Genomic DNA, 20,921 nt, shown 5'->3' with positions numbered 1-20,921 from the left:
GACTAGAATTTATGGTAGGCCTATCTTTAATTTGGACACCTGACAACCTGTAACCTTATACAGACCGTAAACGTATGCATTTTCTGGTCTCTACAGTCCATCTGTCTTGCAAATAAAGTTACAAGCATAGACTATCAAATAACGTTAATGTTTGCTCACACCACGTTTTGCTCGAAAGGTGCACAGATCCGCCCACTCCATTTCAAAAACAGCCATGTTATTGGTCAACTGGACTGCCTATAAATTTAACTGTGTTGCCTATAAATGTAACAAAATGCCACATTCATCCTCTCACAACCTCTACTACATCACAAACGTATAGGCTACTACCTTACTAAGACACAAAATCAACAAAAGAAAAAATATTATTTGATGACCAAAACTGATAGATCAGTGCGTCTAGGCTAGGTTATTGCACATTGCCATCCATGCGGCTGACATATCAGGCCTAAAGGCTACACACATTAGTATTTTATTAAAGGTGAGATGACTATGAAACTATACAAACAATGTATTAGGCCTACCAAAAAAATATACTTTCTATAAGTACACTATATTACAACTCTAAGTATTAGCAATTTAATACACTTAAACTAAATAAACTTCTTTACAATTTAAAATACACTAACAACAAAGTACACTTTTAAAAGTACATTACAAAAACACTTTGAATATTGCACAATAAGTATATTTAATTTTAGTACACTGAAATTGAACTTAATGACATCTACTTTGAAGTATACTTTCTAAAAGTACACATTAAACATACTTTACATAAAGTACAAAAAGTGTAAGCATACTTGCTTTATACTTCATGTACTTTAATCATATTTCTAACACACTATAGTACAAAAGTATACTACTTTTTTTCCTGGGGTGGTACAAGTCAAGTCTAGCAGCAAGACACTGTGCCATCTGGTGGACAAACTATGTAATGGCAATACTGGAAATGCAGCCTAAATGAAGAATCAATATTCAGTTTTTCTTTACTGAATTTGTAATTATTTATCTGCCGTTATAATTGCAGTTACCGATTGTATGTGCGTGCCTGTGTGTGTGTATATATGTGTGTGTGGGTGTGTGTGTGTGCGGGAATGATGCCAAAAACCTCCCTTCCTACCATCCGGTGGATCCATCAAATGTCATGTCAAACGCCTACCAGCACGTTCATTGCTTTATCATGCAACAACAAATGTGTAGCTACCTCTCCGGAGGTTTTGTTTTTGGTGCATTTTGTCTGTTTGTCTAAAATCTAAGACAGTAGAAAATTATGTTTAAAGACTTAATTAAATTAAAAACATAATTTTCTACTGTCTTAGATTTTAGTTTCACATTGCAAGTAACGCTTAACATGACCAATAGGGCTACAAATTGTGGTTAACTAGTGTCGATAGCATATTGCGAGTAGGCCTAGTTGTGAACCATAGGAACTTTAATCGTAGCCTATAGCCAAATTGAAATAAATGCGAATTTATGATAAGCCTGTCAGTTCTGGGACTGGCGACCCACAGTTGGATAAGCAGGTCCCCCTGAACAGTCTGCATTGCTACACTGAGGGCTTCTCTGTCTGCTGATGTTTTGCTCAAAGGTCCAGGCGGTCCACATATAGCCTTCATGCCATTTCAGCTGAAAACACTTTTCATTTGTTAGCCTACTCATAAAGGTATCTTTATTAGTGTCAACATTACAGTATTTAGGCTATGTTACTGTAATCTCAAGCCACTCTAAGAAATGGCCGTAGGTCTACTTTTATAATACAGCACAGAAAAATCTATTCAAATTGCAGTCCGAGGGATATTGTCCATAAAACGTTGTTAAACTTAGCCTATAGGCTAGGATATATAATCACATATTTGGAGATTTGAAGTGGGCTCATATGCTTCCATAACGTATTGATGTAAGAAAGAGAAAATGTGGTAAGGCCAGCCTATGGCATTTCTCATATCTCGCAGATAATTGGTTAGTCCTGTTTTGCCGATGGTTATTACGCATAATAGTTTATTAATAATAATAAGCTTTATTTGTATAGCACCTTTCATACACAGAATGCAGCTCAAAGTGCTTTACATTTGAAGCATGTAACACAATAATAGTCAGTCAGTCATTATCAATCACTTTTCTTTGCTGTTTGTGATCTACTCAGCAACATATCAAAAATATAGAAAATGACGTCATAAGACTGGCAGCCTTAACCCTCTTACCCCCCACAAGCACGCCATATGGCAACTGTGGCAAGGAAAAACTCCCATATTCCAGGAAGAAACCTTGAGCAGAACCTGACTTAATAGGGGGAGCCCATCTGCTTCTGGCTGGCTGCGCCCTCCAATAGTAGCAGATGTAGAATAATCTGAAAATGTAGTCTACAGGATAAGATGAGTTAACTAAAAGCTTTCCTGTACAGGTATGTTTTCAGATCTTTTTTAAAAATATTTACTGAACTCACCTGCTTGATGTACAGAGGCAGGGTGTTCCATAGTTTGGGGGCATAATGGATAAACGCAGCTTCTCCACTTTGTTTGTGGAGCACTTTGGGTACGATTAAAAGATTTGAATTGGATGATCTAAGTTTCCTTTGTGGTTGATAAGATATTAAAAGCTCAGAGATATATGAAGGTGCTATGCCATTCAGAGCTTTGTAAGTAATTAACATAACCTTAAAATCAATTCTATAGGAAATAGGGAGCCAGTGCAGTTCAGCCAACACAGGGGTGATGTGTTCTCTCTTCTTAGTCTTAGTTATAAGTCTAGCCGCAGAGTTCTGTATGAGTGCCAATTTCTTTAGATGTTTTTTGGGAAGACCAGTGAAAAGTGCATTGCAGTAGTCTAACCTGCTAGTGATGAAGGCGTGAATTAGTTTTTCTGCATCTTGTTGAGTTAAAAAGGGCCGCACTTTGGCAATGTTTCTCAAGTGGAAATAGGCTGTCTGAGTAACTTTACCGATATGGGGCTTAAAACTTAACTCTGCATCTAGGATGACACCGAGGCTTGTTACTTTTGGTTTGACCTGGTGTGCCAAGTTCCCCAGATTACTAAGAATAATATCTCGCTTTAGTTTTGGTCCAACCAGAAGTACCTCTGTTTTGTCATCATTTAGTTTCAAAAAGTTTTTGCTCATCCACTGATTAATGGAGGTTAGGCATGCAGTGAGGGAGCAAAGGCCATCTGGGTTAGTTGGCTCCACAGAGATATACAATTGGGTATCATCTGCGTAGCTGTGGAAGTTTACATTATGCTGACTTATGACGTTTCCCAATGGAAGCATATATAGAGAAAATAGCAGGGGACCAAGGCAGCTCCCCTGGGCCACACCAAAAGGCAAGTCATGTTTTTCAGATACATGATCTCCTAGACTGATATAAAAATCTCTGCCAGTAATGTAGGTTTGAAACCAGTTTAGAGCATTATCAGAGAGACCCACCCACTTTGCAAGGCGGTGAATTAGGATGCTATGATCAATGGTGTCAAATGCCGCACTCAAATCCAGAAGAATAAGGATTGAGACTTTGTTTGAGTCGGTAGCTAGTCTGAGATCATTGACTATTTTTACTAGAGCCGTTTCTGTGCTGTGATTTGATCTAAAACCTGATTGGAATTTTTCAAGGATACTGTTTTCGTTGAGGAAGGTATTTAACTGATTACAAACAACTTTTTCAAGTACTTTGCTCAAAAACGATAGATTTGATATAGGCCTGTAGTTGCTCAGATTGGTATGGTCAAGATTTGACTTTTTAAGTAAAGGTTTCACAACAGCGGTTTTAAAAGCAGTTGGAAATATACCTGTTTCTAATGAGGTATTTATTACCTTGAGAAAAAAGGGAGCTAAGCTATCATATACTTTTTTGAGGAATGTAGTAGGGATTGGATCTAAAACACATGTTGAGGAGCCGATTTGAGTTATAATTTTACCAAGCTCAGATTGAGTAATAGTGCTAAAGGACCTTAATTTTGGGGGGCTGTTTTTGGGTGTACTATCAAACATATTACTTGTGTTACCAATAGCCTCCCTTATAGAAATGACTTTGTTTTTGAAGAAGTCTGCAAATTCTTCGCATCTTAGAGAGGATGCCTGACTGAGTGTATCAAAAGGTGTTTGATGCAATAGCCTATCAATGGTAGAGAACAACACCCTAGAGTTTCCACTGTTTTCAGCAATTACCTTAGAGAAGTGGTTCCTCCTCTCATTCCGAATAGCTCTATTATAATTTGCAATTTTTTCTTTTAGAATGGCACGGTGAACCTGTAACTTAGTTTTTCTCCATGTTCTCTCAGCTTTCCTACATGATCTTTTTAGATCATGGATATTTTCGTTCATCCAAGGTGTCAGTTTGCTACAGGGCCTTTTTTTAGTTTTTAAGGGTGCCACTCTGTCAAGCAGAGCGCCTAATTCACGATTGAGAGCCTCTACCATTTGATCAATGGGATGATGTAAAATATCTAAATTTATGGAGTCTATAAGAGCTATGAACTGCTGTTCTGCTCTAATGTCCAAGAGTCGCGATTTGATTGCAATTTCGGGATGAATTTTTGGAGTATGTAGTACTATATTAAAAGATACACAATGATGATCAGACATATTTATATCATTTACTGATAAGTCTGTGACTTCTATCCCAACAATAGCAATAGTTTAAGCAACAATAGCAATAGCTTGTCACTAATAACGACACAAATAGACTAATGAATGTTCATTTAATGAAGTTTCAACATTGTACAGTGTTCCTACATGTATTCATGTTCCAACACAAGCCTACATGTGATCATGTTCCAACAGAATAAGTACATGTTGCAACAATTCTGGGCACATGTTGGATACGTGTAAGTACGTGTAGGTATATGTAGGCTGCTTATAAAAAGGCAATTATTCTGATACATGTAAGTAAGGCGGGTGGTATGACGTTCGGTTGGTCGATCGGTTGGTTGATCAGATGGACGGTCGGAAGGTTTTAGGCACGATTCCCGCGCCATATGTGTGGATGTGTGTGTGTGTGCATGCATGCGTGTCTGTGAGTGTGTGTCTATGTGTGCGTGCATACATGTATGTGTGTGTTTATGTTGTTGGTTTATGTACGTGTTTGTGAGAAAGAGTGCGTGTGAGACAGTATCATCCTCTAGCAGCAACCCATCGCTTCACTAAATGTACACATAACTTATTTTATAGTCCCCCATGGATGAAAATTCATGAAACTTGGCATACGCCCAGAGGATGTCAGGTTAATCAAACACATGAAATTTGGTGCAGTCCAGAACATCCCACCGCACCTCACTGAATAATATATAGTCCAAGGCACAACCTCAAAAGCCATTTGAACAACTTCCAATCTGATGACAACCACGTCCACCTTTTCCTCCAAACAGATTTTTATATAGTGAATGTGCAGTTAATAGCAGTTTTTTCAGTAGTAATCGTATAAATAATAGTGTTTTGTGTAGGTATTGTGTATTGCATTTTATATTTATCATTGTGTATTTCATATCATGTGGTTAACGTTAACGTTAGCAACATGGTGCAGTGCTTCATACCTGAATGCCATCACCGCTCAGTCTGTCGGTCTGATGCATGGGCCGGTGCATAGTCTGCTCTTGGACCACCATCATATTCAGTTTGACTTGCCGTGAATTAATACACAAAATGTTAATTAAATGTATGATTCAATTGTCAATGGAGAAATTGTATTGGATTCTTACTTCCAGAATCGGCTGTGGGCGTTACTGTCGAGGTCTACAGGATATGACCGCTACGCTAGCAGCAGTCATAATAAGAATCCTTGAAGGTATAGTATGGAGAATCGTGCAATTTTAGGAACGATTCATATAGATTTTTGCAACTGGTGATTTTTTACTTGCTAGGACCCCATTGAATACAAAACAACCTGTTTCCAATTTTTTTCTTCATTTTCAGTGCCAAAATTCAAGATGGTGGACAATATATCCAGAAAAATAATATAAAGGCTTAAAGTGGTCAATTTTTTGATAAATATACATATAATAAGGTAGTCAAGTGAGATACAGACTATTTACAAAAGATGTATTGCATCATTTGCCAAGAAATTTGGAGAAAAATGGGAAAAATAGAAAAACATTTAAAAAATCTGCATTTTGTTTCATTATTGAAGAGTTCAACAAAACATTGTCACTCAAGTATTTATCCTCACCACTGTCACTGTCTTTTTAATATTGGTGCACATCTCCTCAGAGCCTTCACACCTGCAAAGTTGTGTGAATGGTAAGTTGTTACTCTTGCAAGAACACCTTCTACTGCATTGGCTGGCAAGACAACAGCACTTCACAAGCTGTACATCAGGAGCCCATTGCCCATCAACAATTTGCCTCCATCCCAGTGATAGTGAGTCAATAATCTTTGGAGCAGGCACTGTATCTTGTGCCCAAACATTTGCTTGCCTGTGTGCTCTCAGAATTTCAATTTCAACTTAATTTCACTTATAGAGCGTCAAAACATTACCCATGTCTCATGGCGCTTTACAGAGTGTTAAACATTCAGACAGAGCCAATGAGTAACGGGCGAGGAAAAACTCGCAAGAATTGGAGAAACATATCGGATGAAACCCTAAGCAGATCCACGACTCAAGGGCCTGACCCATCTGCCTGGGGTCAGTTACAGGACAGTAAGGTCTATATACAGGGAATAGAACATGGTATTTAGAGCCATCTGAAGTATATGTTACAAAGTGGTTAGATGGTTACATAACCAGTATGATAATGCATGAATCCTATTTAGTGTTAAGTTCAAATAGTCCAGTGTAGGGGATGAATTGTCCATAGGGATTAGGAGTTGTCATCGGGCAAGTAGTGGGTCTCTAGGCTGCGCGGGCTGGAATCTGAGCATGGGGACAGCAATAGACGATGGTAGGACAATCATAGGGATGGGATTTCCCTAGTTCCCGAGTTCCACTGAAGGGCTTTAGCTGTTTGAAAACCATGTTTTGAGGAGCTGACACACACATTTCTCACATCCAGCTAACACGTCTGGAGATGGATGAGGACCTACTACAAGCCTACAAAGTGTGTTAATGACATCATCATGACTTGTTTGACTTGAAACAGAAACCTTTCCTTTCCCACGGGATAAACAGTAAATGGCGGGACAAACGGTTGTCTTTCAATTTCCTGACAGGATACAATAGGATACCCGATAGGTCCACCTACTCTATGCACGATGTGATTGGCTGGACCGAAGTTTGGTTTTTCCACCTCACAAGCCAACGGAGAGTTGCTAGACTACCCTGGCTAGAAATTACATTTGCTGCTGCTAGGGTGTGTCAAGATTTCTAGGCTGAGATGTATCTTTTGTCGACGTTCTCCAGTGCCCATGATAATGAGACTGTCTTTGTTGATGTCTGGTACCCTGCGAAGGGCAAGCACCAAGACATCTGTGTGACATGTAGATATGTGGGGTTTTGCCAAAATGACTTACTGCTACTGCCACCTTTGTGTGTGTGAACTGTGACTGGCAGTTTACATAGTTCAACAGCTTTATGAGCAAGGTAGAGGACGAGGTTGGCTTTGGTTTCCTTCGATCCCAGAAAGCTTTAAAGTCTTTGATTGGTGTAGTCTTGTATTTTGTATCCCTTATCATGAGCTTTTTCCCATTGTATCGACCTGTCTCGTCCTGTCTTTCATGGAGTTTGTGATGGTATAGTTGTTAAATAATAAGTAGCCTATATGTCATTGTAGCCTCGTGCCTCACTTTCAACATTTTCAAAGAAGCATTCTGCCAGATCTTAGCAACAGTTTATGTCACTTTTCCTGACAACCATCTCCTGCACAACAGCCATGCCATCTATTAAGATGCTATCCAATGTGTGTGTTAATTGCACTGAGCTACTCTCTGTAGATTGTTCAGATGATGCTGTTTCTGAAACCAGTCACAATTCATGGATGAAGGCAGACTTAGCTGTAGTGGGCAGCATTAGGCTTGCATATAATCAACAAATTCATATGTTCCCACAATTTCCTGCAAGTCCTGTTAACAGAATTATTGAAGACCAAAGAGCTCATTGTGGACTTCAGGAAGCTTTCTATCTGAGGAGGCTAAAGAAGGTCCACCGCCTCCTCAGATCATGGTGAACTTCTACCCCTGCACCATCAAGCGTATCCTTACCAACTGTGTCACAGTTTGGTATGGCAACTGCTCTGCCCACGACCGAAAAGCATTGCAGAGGGTGGTGAAAACTGCCCAACGCATCACTGGTTCCTCACTCCCCTCCATTGAGGCCATCCAGGGCAAGTGATGCTTGCATAAGGCGCACAGCAGGTTCAGAGGAAGCTTTCCTGCAGCTGAACTCTAGCTCTGCATCCTGGTTGACAACCAACCTACAAAGCCACCCCCGCCCAATGCCTCCTTGCCTGTGCCTGTTGAGGTGTCCACGACCATAGCAATCTTGACAGGGACAACAAGGAGGCAGACCCCCCCCCACCCAATGTATGTTGTTTATACATTGTTCACATTACATAGCCATATTTATTCTGCTCTCATAAAGTAACTGCTAACATACACTGCACATATTTATATTACTCTAAACCTCTCTACCTTATATAAATCAACTGTATACTACTGTCTACACTGCACTACATTTCTTGACCTATCTATGCACCACCTGTCTATACTTTGTATATCACATTGCACTTTTCTTTTTTTTTTTGCACTTCTGGTTAGACGCAAACCACATTTCATTGTCTTCATACTTGTACTCTGCAATGACAATGAAGTTGAATCTAATCTAATCTAATCTATTGTGGTGAGTGCAGAACAATACTGTAATTCAAATGATTATTATGTTATGTGAAGGAAACTTTTAATCAGTCAATGTGTTTTTCTGGGTATGCCAATAAACAGCATAATGGTGGTTACACCCATCACTGGTTGATAATCATGACATCTCATGTCACCCATGGTCATATTTATTACCTAAGTCATTCAATTTTATTAGAAAATGTATGTATATAATGATAATACCTAACATATATCCATTTAAAATGATTAAAAAGGCGATTATTTGCCATTTTTGGTGATATATCCGCCATCTTGGATTTTGGACCTGTGCAGTCCGGGAAAAAATTGGAAACAGGTAGTTTTGCAAACTATAGGGTCTGAAGAAGTGAAAAAACATAATTTGCAAAATTCTATATGAAATGTTCCAAACACCTTTTTTTGCTACATATCGCCCTGCACTAGTAGAGCACTTAGATGCATTCCCTAGGATACATTTGGCTGGCTGTTGGGGTGTCAAGAATATTGCATTAACTGATGTCAGTGTGAAATATAAAGAATAGAACAGGTTAGACACGAAAGTCCTTTCTCAGGTCGACGGCAAGCCACACCCTCTCGACATTGAAATATTTAGGCTTTCAGCACCATGGTCAGCGTTCCGCTCATCCTTTACGTTACCTTATTTGTGTCAATTATGAGTGTGAGGTGTGATGACTGGCCTGAGATGTGTTCATCGGAGGCGACTTCAAGGCCAAAGAAGAAGGTCCATTCATCAAATCATCACATTTAAGCATTCAACATTCCTGTAATGTGGCTCTAGTCAATGTTTCATAAAACGCACATTCAGGTGGATATTAGCCTAATAATCTCTATTTTGCTATTTAGTGTGACGTGAGCACTGTTCTGTCCAAGAGTTGGGAAACTGCGCCTGCCCACATGAAACTTCCTGTGACTTCTTCACATTAAAATGTTTGTACACTCTTAAAATGAATGTGTTGTCCCTATCTGGACAAAAAGATGTGTTAAAACAACGCAAGTTGTGTTGTTTTCAACACATTCATTTTAAGAGTGTAGTGATTTACAGTGCAACGAAATATCTATCACAGTTCTTGCTAAAACGCATAACATGATGCTCATGTGCTTCATCAGTGTTTTGTATTTTAATCACAAAACCGTAGTTACTGTATGAACAGATCTGTGTTCATGTAATAAAGTCACTGTGACAAACCCATCTTTCTTCCCTAAAATTAGTTTGGACAAATTTGCCTATTTCACTATATTGCTGTTTGAAATAAAAAATATAAATGAAACTTGTGTTCTACAATATACATGCGCTGGCGACCCTGCGCAAGGCAGCGATTGGTCAGATTTTTTGTTTTTAAGCTTGATTGTTTGCGTATGACATCATAACCATAACTTTTCAACATGGCGTCTGAACAAGCGCGACCAAGGGAACCGATTGGAAACCAGGGTCGGGCAGTTCAGGCGGGCTTCAACAATGACAAATATTCTCTACTAATTATTATCGGAGCGCACCGACGACTGAGCCTTGTCGAATATGTTATGCTAGAAATTGAAAGAGGTATGGGCGTTTTATTTCAATAAATGTTTCTGCGGTGGGCAATGATGCATGTCTCAGTAGGCTATGCATTGGGTTTAGGTGACAGAATATCCGCTATACCATTTTAATGTTTGCTGAATTAGTATACTATAAACACCTATAATAAACACCTATGACAGGATCAACAATTCCTCAGTGCGCAAACGAGAAATGGCCAAGACTATTATACAGCGCAGTGTTATCTAGTCTCTGTACAATTATTCTTGTGTTAGAAGATGCTATTGTGCACAGTGGCCATTTTCATCTTCATTTCGAAATAGTGGCAAGCCTTTGGACCATAATCGCCTGCCAATATACAGTTCTAGCATAATTACAAATCCTTGATGTTTGACAAGTCCCAGTTCCCTGGTGCAGTGCAGTCTCTTGCAGTGTTTCCTGGGGCTGGAGACATCGAGCGCGAGTCATCTCGATGTCTATTATACGGTTTCGCATGGTCTAGTCATCGCACTTCGTTTGTTAAAGCAAGCTCATTTTATAGCGCTTTGTTCTGTTATCCCAGAACGACTGTCAGTCACCGGTGCTAAAGCTGTTAAGTTGAGCTGTGCCGTGTCTTAATGTGCCAGTATGTCGATTTAAAGGTTGTTAAATGCAGATGTCTGTCTGGGAGTAAAAGTCTAACCCGAACGGCTGCACTCACTGAAGTGAATCCTTTATAGTGTAAAATATCTGTTGATGCCACAACCTTATCGTCTATTTATTAAGGAATGCTAAGGACAACAAGATAATGACAAACACCAAAGACCAGTCAGGAGGCACAAAATGTTCTAAAATAAATGGAGATGACTGACTTATGTCATCTAAGCTGACTGACAAATTGAAACAGCCTTTTTTGGTCTATCAATGTAGCTGAGAGTCCATAATAGTCTCTAGCAAGTCTCTTTATGTTGACTGCTCTTCATCAACATACTGCATTGTGTACACAGAAACATAATGTATAGTGATAAACATTGAATAGCCACCCCTCTTAGGTCTTGAAACATGATATCTAAAAGGGCTGTTTTAAATACTGCTCATATGTTTCAAGATGACCTTTAAATAGCCCATTTGATAAACTGCTCGTCTCTGCCCATTTAGGCTGGTACACGTCGTCAAGCTTCAGGGAAACGAATGTTTGATTTGCCCAGCTCAGCTAAGCTGACACAGCTGAAGTAATTCTTCTCATTTAATGTATGTCATGCTCAGGCATTTAATACTGGCCTCTGCGGTCACCATAAACCCTGTACCTTCCCATAGATCAGCCCCAGCAAACACATAGATTGTCTGTGTCGTGAATACTGTAGCTATTACTTTGTCCATGTAGTACTTGGGTTCAGACAAATTCAATTATCATGAGGATATTATGACAATGACTTGATATTCTAATAATTATCTGTTTCTAAGTGTGGAGTGGAAGTTTTAGATGTCTTAACTCAGAGCCTCCTATTTCAGGACATATAGGTAAATCTTGACGTTTCACATTCACACTTGATTCTGAATTCTTGGGTTTAGGCATCCGCTCCTGGGATATTGACCTGAGTGCATGTAACCTGGATGAGCACCTCAAGCTCTTTGTGTCCAGGCATTCCAATGCCCTGTCTAGTGATGTCAAAGGTATATATATTGTCTCTCTTTTGATTTTGCGTATGTACAAAAAAAAATAATCAAATGCATTTCCTTCAATTGCCAAGTCATAATGTTACAAAGAAAGATCTCTTTTTGCAGTGGCTAAGACTGCTAAACAAAGGGATTAAATATTTATCAAGACTCTTCAATAGCTTCAGAAACAACATTGTCAACATTTCACTAATACACATATCCAAAAAAGCATATTATGTCATTTAAATAGCTCAAACTGCAAATAGAATAGAAGCTGAATTCATGGTGCAATGGCATTTGGGAAACAAAAGAGAATTGTTTTGAATGTTCTGGAACATTCTCTGCTGCTGAATATTTCCCAGACATCACTGGTCATTCTGTCCCCTTGAAATGTAATCTTACATGGTGTTATTGAAAACAATGTCTTGCATGGAAAACCTGCTAATATACTACCCAAACCAACGCTGATTGATTTACTAGATGTCATGGAAATAACATGTACTGTATGCTGTAGTATAGAGTAAATTTTTATCTGTACAATAGCTAATTGTTTACATTTTACAATACACTGGTTGTACTGGTGTGAAGGCATTAACTCATGGACTGACTCAACACAAATGAGATTGTAAATGGTTCACTGTATTATTTCCTTAAGGTAATGTTTATTGAGTAATTTTCCTTTTCATTGCTTGAGTTACAGAAACCTTGGTCAAAAATAATCAGTGACATTGATAACGTTAGTTTAACGTTGGGTTTACTTCAGACGAGTTTCATATTCTTTCTGTGCACAGTGTTTGCAGCCTTTCTTTGGGCCACCACCTCAGCACATCCTGTAAAGGGAGGGAAAGGAAGTGCTTCCAAACAATTGTTTTGCACTAGGATTCTTGGGGCAGAGTGAAGCCTAACATAATCTCTCTCTCTCTCTCTCTCTCTCTCTCTCTCTCTCACACACACACACACACACACACACACTCATTGAGACAAACATACACGGGTCAATTTATTGTTTGATAACATTTAAGCAGTAGTCCTCTCTTTTGTCCTTGAATGAAGCTGGTGTCCCTGATGAAGCTAGGGATTGAACCTCTTGGAATGTCCAGACTTGCATCCAGGGTATCACTGAATTTTGTCTTCTGTCTCTGCTATCAGGTCAGAGGTCATTACAGTATAGTTCAGACATTCTAAACATCCATGCTGTGGTCAACCCTTCTGAGGAGTTAGTGTACTCAGAGGTGAGGAGTAACCATTTTCATTGTATTTTTGAACCATTTATAGGTCTAAAATACATGATGTATTTTTTAATTAATTATATGATCATACATTTTGATATGCAGGTTCACTGGCTCATATTAGATGGATCTCGTCACAAGTTGCTTATATTAACTGGACAGTCATCAGAGGACTCCGGTGATTTGCTTCTGCATACTGGCCAGTTCTCACCACATGATTTCATCCAGATTTTTGCAGATGAGGAGGTAGGTGATTCAAAATCCATCAAGTACTGTGAGCATGTTGTATTCAAACATATTTCTATTTAACTTTACTTCAATTAATGCTTACATTCTGTTCATATCTATTATATTTAGATACGCCAGCTGCTGACTGCTGCAAGTGGGACTGGCAAGGCAGCTCTGACCTTAAGCTGCCCAAAAACTGGGAAGTGGAAGAACTCTGTGTTGGGCAAACAAACCTTGCAGGACAGTATCGATATCAAAATCAACCCTTTGATGGTGTTGCCAAAGATGGAGGGGCTTGAGGAGTTCACAGACTGCATTTCTGAGTCCATGGAGCTCCTCTCCCCCTTTGACCTGCTGGAGCCCCCAAACACTGTGGGCTTCCTGAAGCTTTGTCGGCCATGCTGCTATGTTTTCCCTGGCGGGAGGGGTGACTGTGCCTTCTTCGCAGTGAACGGTTTTAATGTCTTGGTTAATGGTGGAGCCGACACTCGCTCCTGTTTCTGGAAGCTAGTGAGGCACTTGGACAGGGTTGACTCAGTGCTTCTGACGCATGTTGGCCTAGACAGCTTGCCTGGCGTGAACAGCCTGTTGGAAAGGAAAGTGGCTGAGCAGGACGAGAACGCCACTGAATCCCAAATCAAAGAGAAATGGATGAAGAATCTTATCTCGCCAGAGATCGGCGTGGTGTTCCTCAATGCACCGAACCGGCTGAAAAAGGTCCACGGGGAGCCGAATGTGCTCAGGAGTAGTGATCAAGTGGCACTCACCTTACGGTACCTGGAGAAGCTAAAAATCACGCCTGAACCACTTTTGCGCTTAGCAGGAGCTGCAATCGAACCGGTCATCCTCTTCCAGAAGATGGGGGTGGGATGTTTGGAGCTGTATGTCCTAAACCCAGCAAAACGCTCAAAAGATCTTGAGATGTTCATGCATCACTGGCCTGAGAACAGCTCAAATCCCAAAGGAACAGAGGTGCCCCTGACTAGCCTTGTGTCAGTTTGTGCACTGCTGGTCTGGCATCCAGCTAACCCACGTGAGAAGATAATTCGAGTTCTTTTCCCTGGCTCTACACCGCAGGGGAAAATTCTGGAAGGTTTGGAAAAAATCAAACATCTGGATTTCCTCAAACGACCAGTGGTGTGCCCCAACGATTTGGAGTCATCAAAGTCAGATAAGAATCCTAAACGAGCCGAGAGCCAAGACAGCCTCAAGTCCAGCAACTCACGGCCAGGGAGTGCACTTTTCAAGGAGAAGTCACCCCGTGGAGAAGTTAAAAGTGACAAGACCAAAGCCACAACCGAAAGTGACCAAAAGGAGCCAAAGGGAGAGGAAAAGGCAAAATCCGCTGACAGCAGCAAAATGCGGGCAACCAAACTGGACAAGCCCGGTGCCACAACTGCTCCACCGAAATCTGATAATGGATTGAGGAGAACACCGAGTAAAAAGGAACCTACCTCAGGAAGACCTAAGGTAGATGTAAGAAATGATGGAAGAAAGGATGGAAAGAGGGACTTAAAAACAGAAAATGGCAAAAATAAGAAACCTCTCAGCAAGGATTCTAAGAAAGTTACAGCGTGTCAGTCTGTTGAGCCAAACAAAAATAACAGTCAAGCAGGCAGTGCAAAAGCAGCAAACAACAGCAAAGAGATGGAGTGTAAGAAAATAAACCACAAATCTAACAAAGACCAGCAAAATCAGATCCTGTCCGGTGATACAGAGGACGCTCCAAATCGCTCTCCTGTGTCATCACCAGAGAACCTCACATCAGAGTTCCTGCGGTTACGTGAGGAAGAAGATGAGGTTCATGGCAGAAGAGGAGAGGAGGGTCATGTTAAAGTTCTCACTGAACACATGCCCCAAGTACTGTCAGAATCTGGCCGTGAATTTGGTGGGCTGGATGGAACACAGTCCAACTCGGATGGTGCTGAAGGGGGTTGCTGTAAAGATGGCAAAGGAGCGCCATTTCCCTCTTCCTTTGCTAAACCCCCTAAAAGTGACGAATGCGTAAATCTGGACCTCACGCCAACTGAGTATACGTTACTCGATGGGGCTCTGAAAGAGAATGCATCCAAGAAGAATAGCCCAGAGGATGCCTGTGGTAGTCCGGACGAAAAGACGCTTGAGTTGACCTCCCCACGGTCCGGCCCAAACAGCGCTGGCCATACTCCTTACCATCTGTCACCTGAGGAGATGTGGTCCTCCAAGAAGAACAGCAGTCTTGGAAGCAAGATTTCGTGCTTGGGGTCAGACAGCCAATCAATGGAATCTTACAAGAACTCTGATGCAGGGCCTATCAAAAGCAACCAAGAGAGCACCTCTACATCCTCCAAAGACAAACACACAAGCTTCCTGTCCCTGAGTTCCTTCAAAGACATTGGCCCAGACATATCCCCCACAGTGACCACCACACATTCTATGCCTGCTGAAGTCTGTTCTCCACAATCAACAGAAGTGGATGAGTCATTATCAATGTCTTTTGAGCAGGTGCTTCCACCTGTAAGTGAATCTAGTAATGAGGACGAGCAGTCCTACTCTAATGGACATTTTGTGGACTCTGACTTCAAAGTGGGAATGGCCTTGCCCCTGAAGATTTCCCACGGCATGAAAAACCAGAATGAGGGCTCAGATGGGCGCCCCCTGGCACCACAAGGGCTCATATTTGACCCCACTCACGATGTTGACCTTTGCCTGGTGTCGCCGTGTGAGTTCAAACACTTTAAGCCTGTCGGAAATCATCAGCATCCCCTGTCGCCCAGAGTGGCTAACCCTAGCCCTCACGAATTCTCAGATGACAGTGACCTCTCTCAGGAGGTGCCAAAACCCAAGGCGCCATCTCATCTGGCCAGCAAGCCTCGTCCATGTGCACAGGAGACACCGCTGACATCCACGAGCGATTACCTGCCCACCGCCTCCGACTCGGACATGCCTCCGGGCACCGAAGACTGTCCTTCCATCACAGCCGACGGAGCCCTGGACTCGGATGATGAGTGCGGCATGGCGTTTCTGCCGCAGAACGCCGGTGATGGTGCACAGAGTCACCTTTCCCTGAAAGGGGGCAATCCGCTGCCTCAGGACCCCCTACCCACTCCCCTGAAAGACCTTCCCCCGTTGCCGCCTCAGCCTGGCACCTGCATGCCCGACCCCGGCAGAGGCGTAAGGGTTGCAACAGCGAAGACTAAGAGGTTACCTGTAGCCACTCAGAGGCCTGTGTCCACTTTAGGGCTTGTTCAGGGGAACAAAGTCAAGCCAGGCGGTGCAGGTGCTTCGGGGGGCAATCTGAAGACCAGCTGTGCTTCAGAGCCCCAGGCAGTTCTTCGTCCCTCAGGTGCTAGAGGAGGTGCATCACGGCCCACTTCTTCAGGTAAGAACTAATTATGCTGTCTTATTGCTTTTCCATCGATTATGTACTACTACTACAATGGTAGTCTCATTCCTATTTCAAGATACACAATATAGTTTTTCAGTAAATGAGTTAATACACAGTTTTACTCACTCAGTTTTTCTTGCCTAATGTTCACTTCACAGGCTATACCATTGGCAGCAAGGCTGGAAGTATTGTAGGCCCACCGATCTATTTGGACTTGGCATATCTACCATCTGGCCATGCAGCCTCTACCGTTGATGTTGAGTTCTTCACCCGTTTGCGCTCTTCCTGTTACATCATCAGCGGTGATGACTCTCTGAAGGAGACCATTTTGAGGCCCATTCTGGATGCCATCCTGGAGGGAAAATCTGTCTGGCCGGATGATGTGCCGGTCAGATAACACTTATTGACCCTTTGTTATTATTATTAAAACACCATTAGTACACATTAATACACATTTTCTGTTATATCTATGTCCTGTTTTGATCATTTTTTATTATGCATGAATGATCAAATCCTGATGGCTTAGCCATATCGTTATTGATTTTTGTGTTTTTCAGGTGACTTTGATACCCACGTTTGAGTCCCTGACCATTCATGAGTGGTACCAGCAGAGCCAGGAAAAGCAAAGGAAGCTTGGGGTCACTGTGCTAGGCAGCAACAGCACCGTGGCCATGCAGGAGGATACCTTCCCTGCTTGCAAAGTGGAGTTCTGATGAGCAGACAAAATCTTACCCATTTAGTCACAGAGAAACACACACATACTCTCTCTCTCTCTCTGTCTCTCTCTCACTCTCTCTCTCTCTCTCACACACACACACACACACACAATAACCACCACACAAAGACTCAAAACTCTCTATGTGTCACACTCTCTCACACACAAATACTCACAACTCACTAAGTGAGTATGTGTCACACTCTCTCACACACACAAATGTTCTCCTTTAGACTGAAAACTGATAACTCTGAGCACTGTCTAATTTATAGTCTAATGACAAACAATTGTGCTTGATTGGGTTTTCCAAAAGGATATATCATGTGCACTTTGAAGTGTTGACAGTTATCATAAACTAGATTTGTTTAAAAAAAGACTGTCGTATATGTAAGCAAATAAGTGTTATAGAAGACTTGTATGTAGGTACAGTAATGCATACACAGTGAATGACCAGTAAGAGGAGGAAGTGCCTGACTAAGATGTATCATTGGAGGTAATTCCAAAGTGATTGTAACAATGGAAATCTCTTGGCAACACTAACATGCATGAGCTCATTGTATAAAACCAAGCGGCAATGTGAGTCCCTCTGTAGATATGATCTAGAAAGGCTCAGGTCTGTGGTAACAAATACTTTTTTGTAGGCATAACACATAAAATCTAAGATTCATTTTTCCTATTGAAAACAAATTCTTTAAAAGAAAGACCAATCAAAGTCAATCAAATTTAGTAAAACCTGTTATATATATGAATATAGATGATGTTTAAAATTATTCTGATGCTCTTTATGTAAACTGATTAAAATAGTGGCAGATGTGAGGACATTGATCTGGCAATCAATTATGTTTACTTGGACAATTATAAAATAAACTCTATAAGAGGTTTTGAACAAATTGTTAATATCTGAATTGTTATTTAATACAGGTGTAGCTTGGTGTATACATGTTTTACATTTTGCAATACAGAACTAATGTTGCTGATGGGATATTTTCTTCTGACTGTTTCATTTTGTGCCTACAGAGTATTTGACAAAATGTAAAATTAACCTTGTGTACTTGTGTGTCTGCTTATGCGTTGTATGTATGGCTTCACATGAAAAAATAATTTAACTTACCGGTATCTTGATTTTGTAGCCTACTGTTTTAAATGGGATGTGGTTCACCAAACAGGCCATGATAGTCAATTGGTATACAATTACAATTGGTTAGACTATTACAGTCATTTTTATACACATAAAATATATTTAATTTCTTTCTTCTTTTTTTTTACTTAGGCCATATTGTAGGGTGTAGGCCCTGTCCACTAAGCGACGCTATTTCCCATTCTTAGCTGACTACTGTGATCTGATATCTTGTGGTGAGAGTAAATTGCTGGATCAATGTTCAAAGTCTGTTGTTTATGACCATTAAATTAAAGCTACAGAAAATTTTAGTTTCTCACAGTACCACTACATACTGGCTAATATGATTTTGTTTAACACAATGTGAATGTTTTAAGAAATAACTTGAATGGATTTTACTGTTTATTTCACTCTTATTTCACACTCTAAATGTATTGGGAGTTTGTTTCTCCAAGTTGTCTTTTCCAACTTATTTTAAATGTGAAAAAATGACCGTATGTATACAGCATCCCCCTTATCAAGGATTAAGTCATGGATTCTGTTTCATTCATTCTATGTCCCACTGTGTGTGACTGTAACTATGTGGCAGGCTACATGAATTATATGCCCATCTATTAAAGAACCTTCCTGGATTTTTCTGAAATAAGAACTTGTCTTGGCTTACTCAGACCTCTTTGGAGGCAGGGATCGTTGTATGGAGCAAGAATGTGGTTGTCTTTTTCTGTGACTTGTCAGATTGATTTCTTTATATGAAAAGGTACCATGTACTTATAAGAATGACCAGAAATATAAATACATATCAGATATGTGATAGTCTCTTATCAAGATGCTAATGTGGTTTAGACTTAAATCCATGATAGTCGTGTAAGTAAAGCTGGAACAGGAGATGGAATTGCTCACTTTCAATCAAATTACAGTTTTTCTTGATCGTTTTGATACCTGTGTCAACTCTGAAATCACACTCTCAAAACAGTTAACACCCGTGTCTGAACAAAAGCACTCTGGACAAAATGACACATTTTGCTTGCAAAAGGCTGTTACTCTCTCAAAACACTTAAAACATGCAGCAAAAGCAAATCTTGCCTTCAAACACTACAACTTGTTGCCAATTAAAAAACACTCTTTAATCAATCATTACACACTGGACAACAAAATGCAAAATCTAGTTCTCAAAATGAGCATTTTTGCTATGTCTGTTCCATTACTTTCTCACTTTTCTGGTAGGCCTATCAGAAAAAAACTGTGAAAAGACAAAATGTACTAGTTTTTCTCGATCGTTTTGATACCTGTGTCAACTCTGACATCACATTCTCAAAACAGTTAACACCCGTGTCTGAACAAAAGCACTCTGGACAAAATGACACATTTAGCTTGCAAAAGGCTGTTACTCTCTCAAAACACTTAAAACATGCAGCAAAAGCAAATCCTGCCTTCAAACACTACAACTTGTTACCAATTCAAAAACACTCTTTAATCAATCATTACACACTTGACAACAAAATGCAAAATCTAGTTCTCAAAATGAGCATTTTTGCTATGTCTGTACCATTACTTTCTCATTTTTCTGGTATCATTAAAAAACTGTGAAAAGAAAAAATGTACTGAATAAAAAAAATAATTTATTCATTCCTCCCAAGATGTAACTGTCATTGACATGTAAGACATACAGCAAACACCTAGCAAGATACTGTAAATTTCATTGAACTACAACATTCATCGAAATAAACCTACAGCAAAACACTTTTTGTACTGTTTTCTCCACCAAATAGGCAATACAGTACTTTGTCTAAATGTGCATTAGATCCATACTTGCAAATAGCAACACAAAACAGACATCTCTTATGTAAAATGAATGATTGCTGATTGAAGAATTGTGCAAAGGAGTTTCACACAGGTGTATCAGAGATTCAGACTTATGCAAGGAATCTATGCCACCTGTGAAAAGATGTTTTCCTTTTGTTTAGCATGGGAAAACCAATAGAGTTTGGGGCTTTTGAATGACACCTGTGCTAACTGTTTTGCAAAAGGGTGTGAGAAATGTGTGAACCCAATGAAAATGTGTGAACACATTCGCAAGAGATGACTTCTGCTGTGCAAAGAAAGTAGTCATGAAGACCAAGTGGGTTCCAGTTTACTTAAGCAGGTAAAAGCAATCGAGAAAAACTGTAAACAAATAGAAGGCTACAATGTTTGCTTGTTGCATGGGGCAGCGTGGCCTACAGGGGGCAGCAAGTAGTAGCAGAGTTACAATCTTCATCAAGTTACAGCACTCATTAAAGCATTAATTCACTGTACAAACATATTTTGTCCTCTGCCTTTGAGTGGATACTGTGATCTCCTG

General features: G+C 40.3%; 1 protein-coding gene across 1 annotated transcript; it reads left to right on the top strand.

Moving 5' to 3' along the window:
* The first annotated feature begins 10,153 nt into the window (after positions 1-10,153).
* map1sb (microtubule-associated protein 1Sb) lies at positions 10,154-19,244 on the top strand. Its single transcript, XM_042111007.1, has 7 exons — positions 10,154-10,310; positions 11,838-11,939; positions 13,074-13,156; positions 13,259-13,399; positions 13,511-16,742; positions 16,907-17,136; positions 17,306-19,244. Exons 1-7 carry the CDS (start codon positions 10,154-10,156, stop codon positions 17,459-17,461), a joined length of 4,101 nt encoding a protein of 1,366 aa, XP_041966941.1. The 3' UTR covers positions 17,462-19,244.
* The last annotated feature ends 1,677 nt before the right edge of the window (positions 19,245-20,921 follow it).

This window comes from Alosa sapidissima, chromosome 1, assembly GCF_018492685.1.
Source record: "Alosa sapidissima isolate fAloSap1 chromosome 1, fAloSap1.pri, whole genome shotgun sequence".
In the NCBI taxonomy this organism is placed as follows: domain Eukaryota; kingdom Metazoa; phylum Chordata; class Actinopteri; order Clupeiformes; family Clupeidae; genus Alosa; species Alosa sapidissima.
Note: the sequence above shows the minus strand (reverse complement) of the source record. Positions and strands in the feature narration are given on the sequence as shown.

Coding starts and splice junctions, on each gene's coding strand:
- map1sb (XM_042111007.1), top strand. CDS start 10,154: ATGGCGTCTGAACAAGCGCGACCAAGGGAACCGATTGGAAACCAGGGT. Junction 11,940..13,073: donor CCTGTCTAGTGATGTCAAAG/GTATATATATTG, acceptor CTCTGCTATCAG/GTCAGAGGTCATTACAGTAT. Junction 13,157..13,258: donor AGGAGTTAGTGTACTCAGAG/GTGAGGAGTAAC, acceptor TTTGATATGCAG/GTTCACTGGCTCATATTAGA.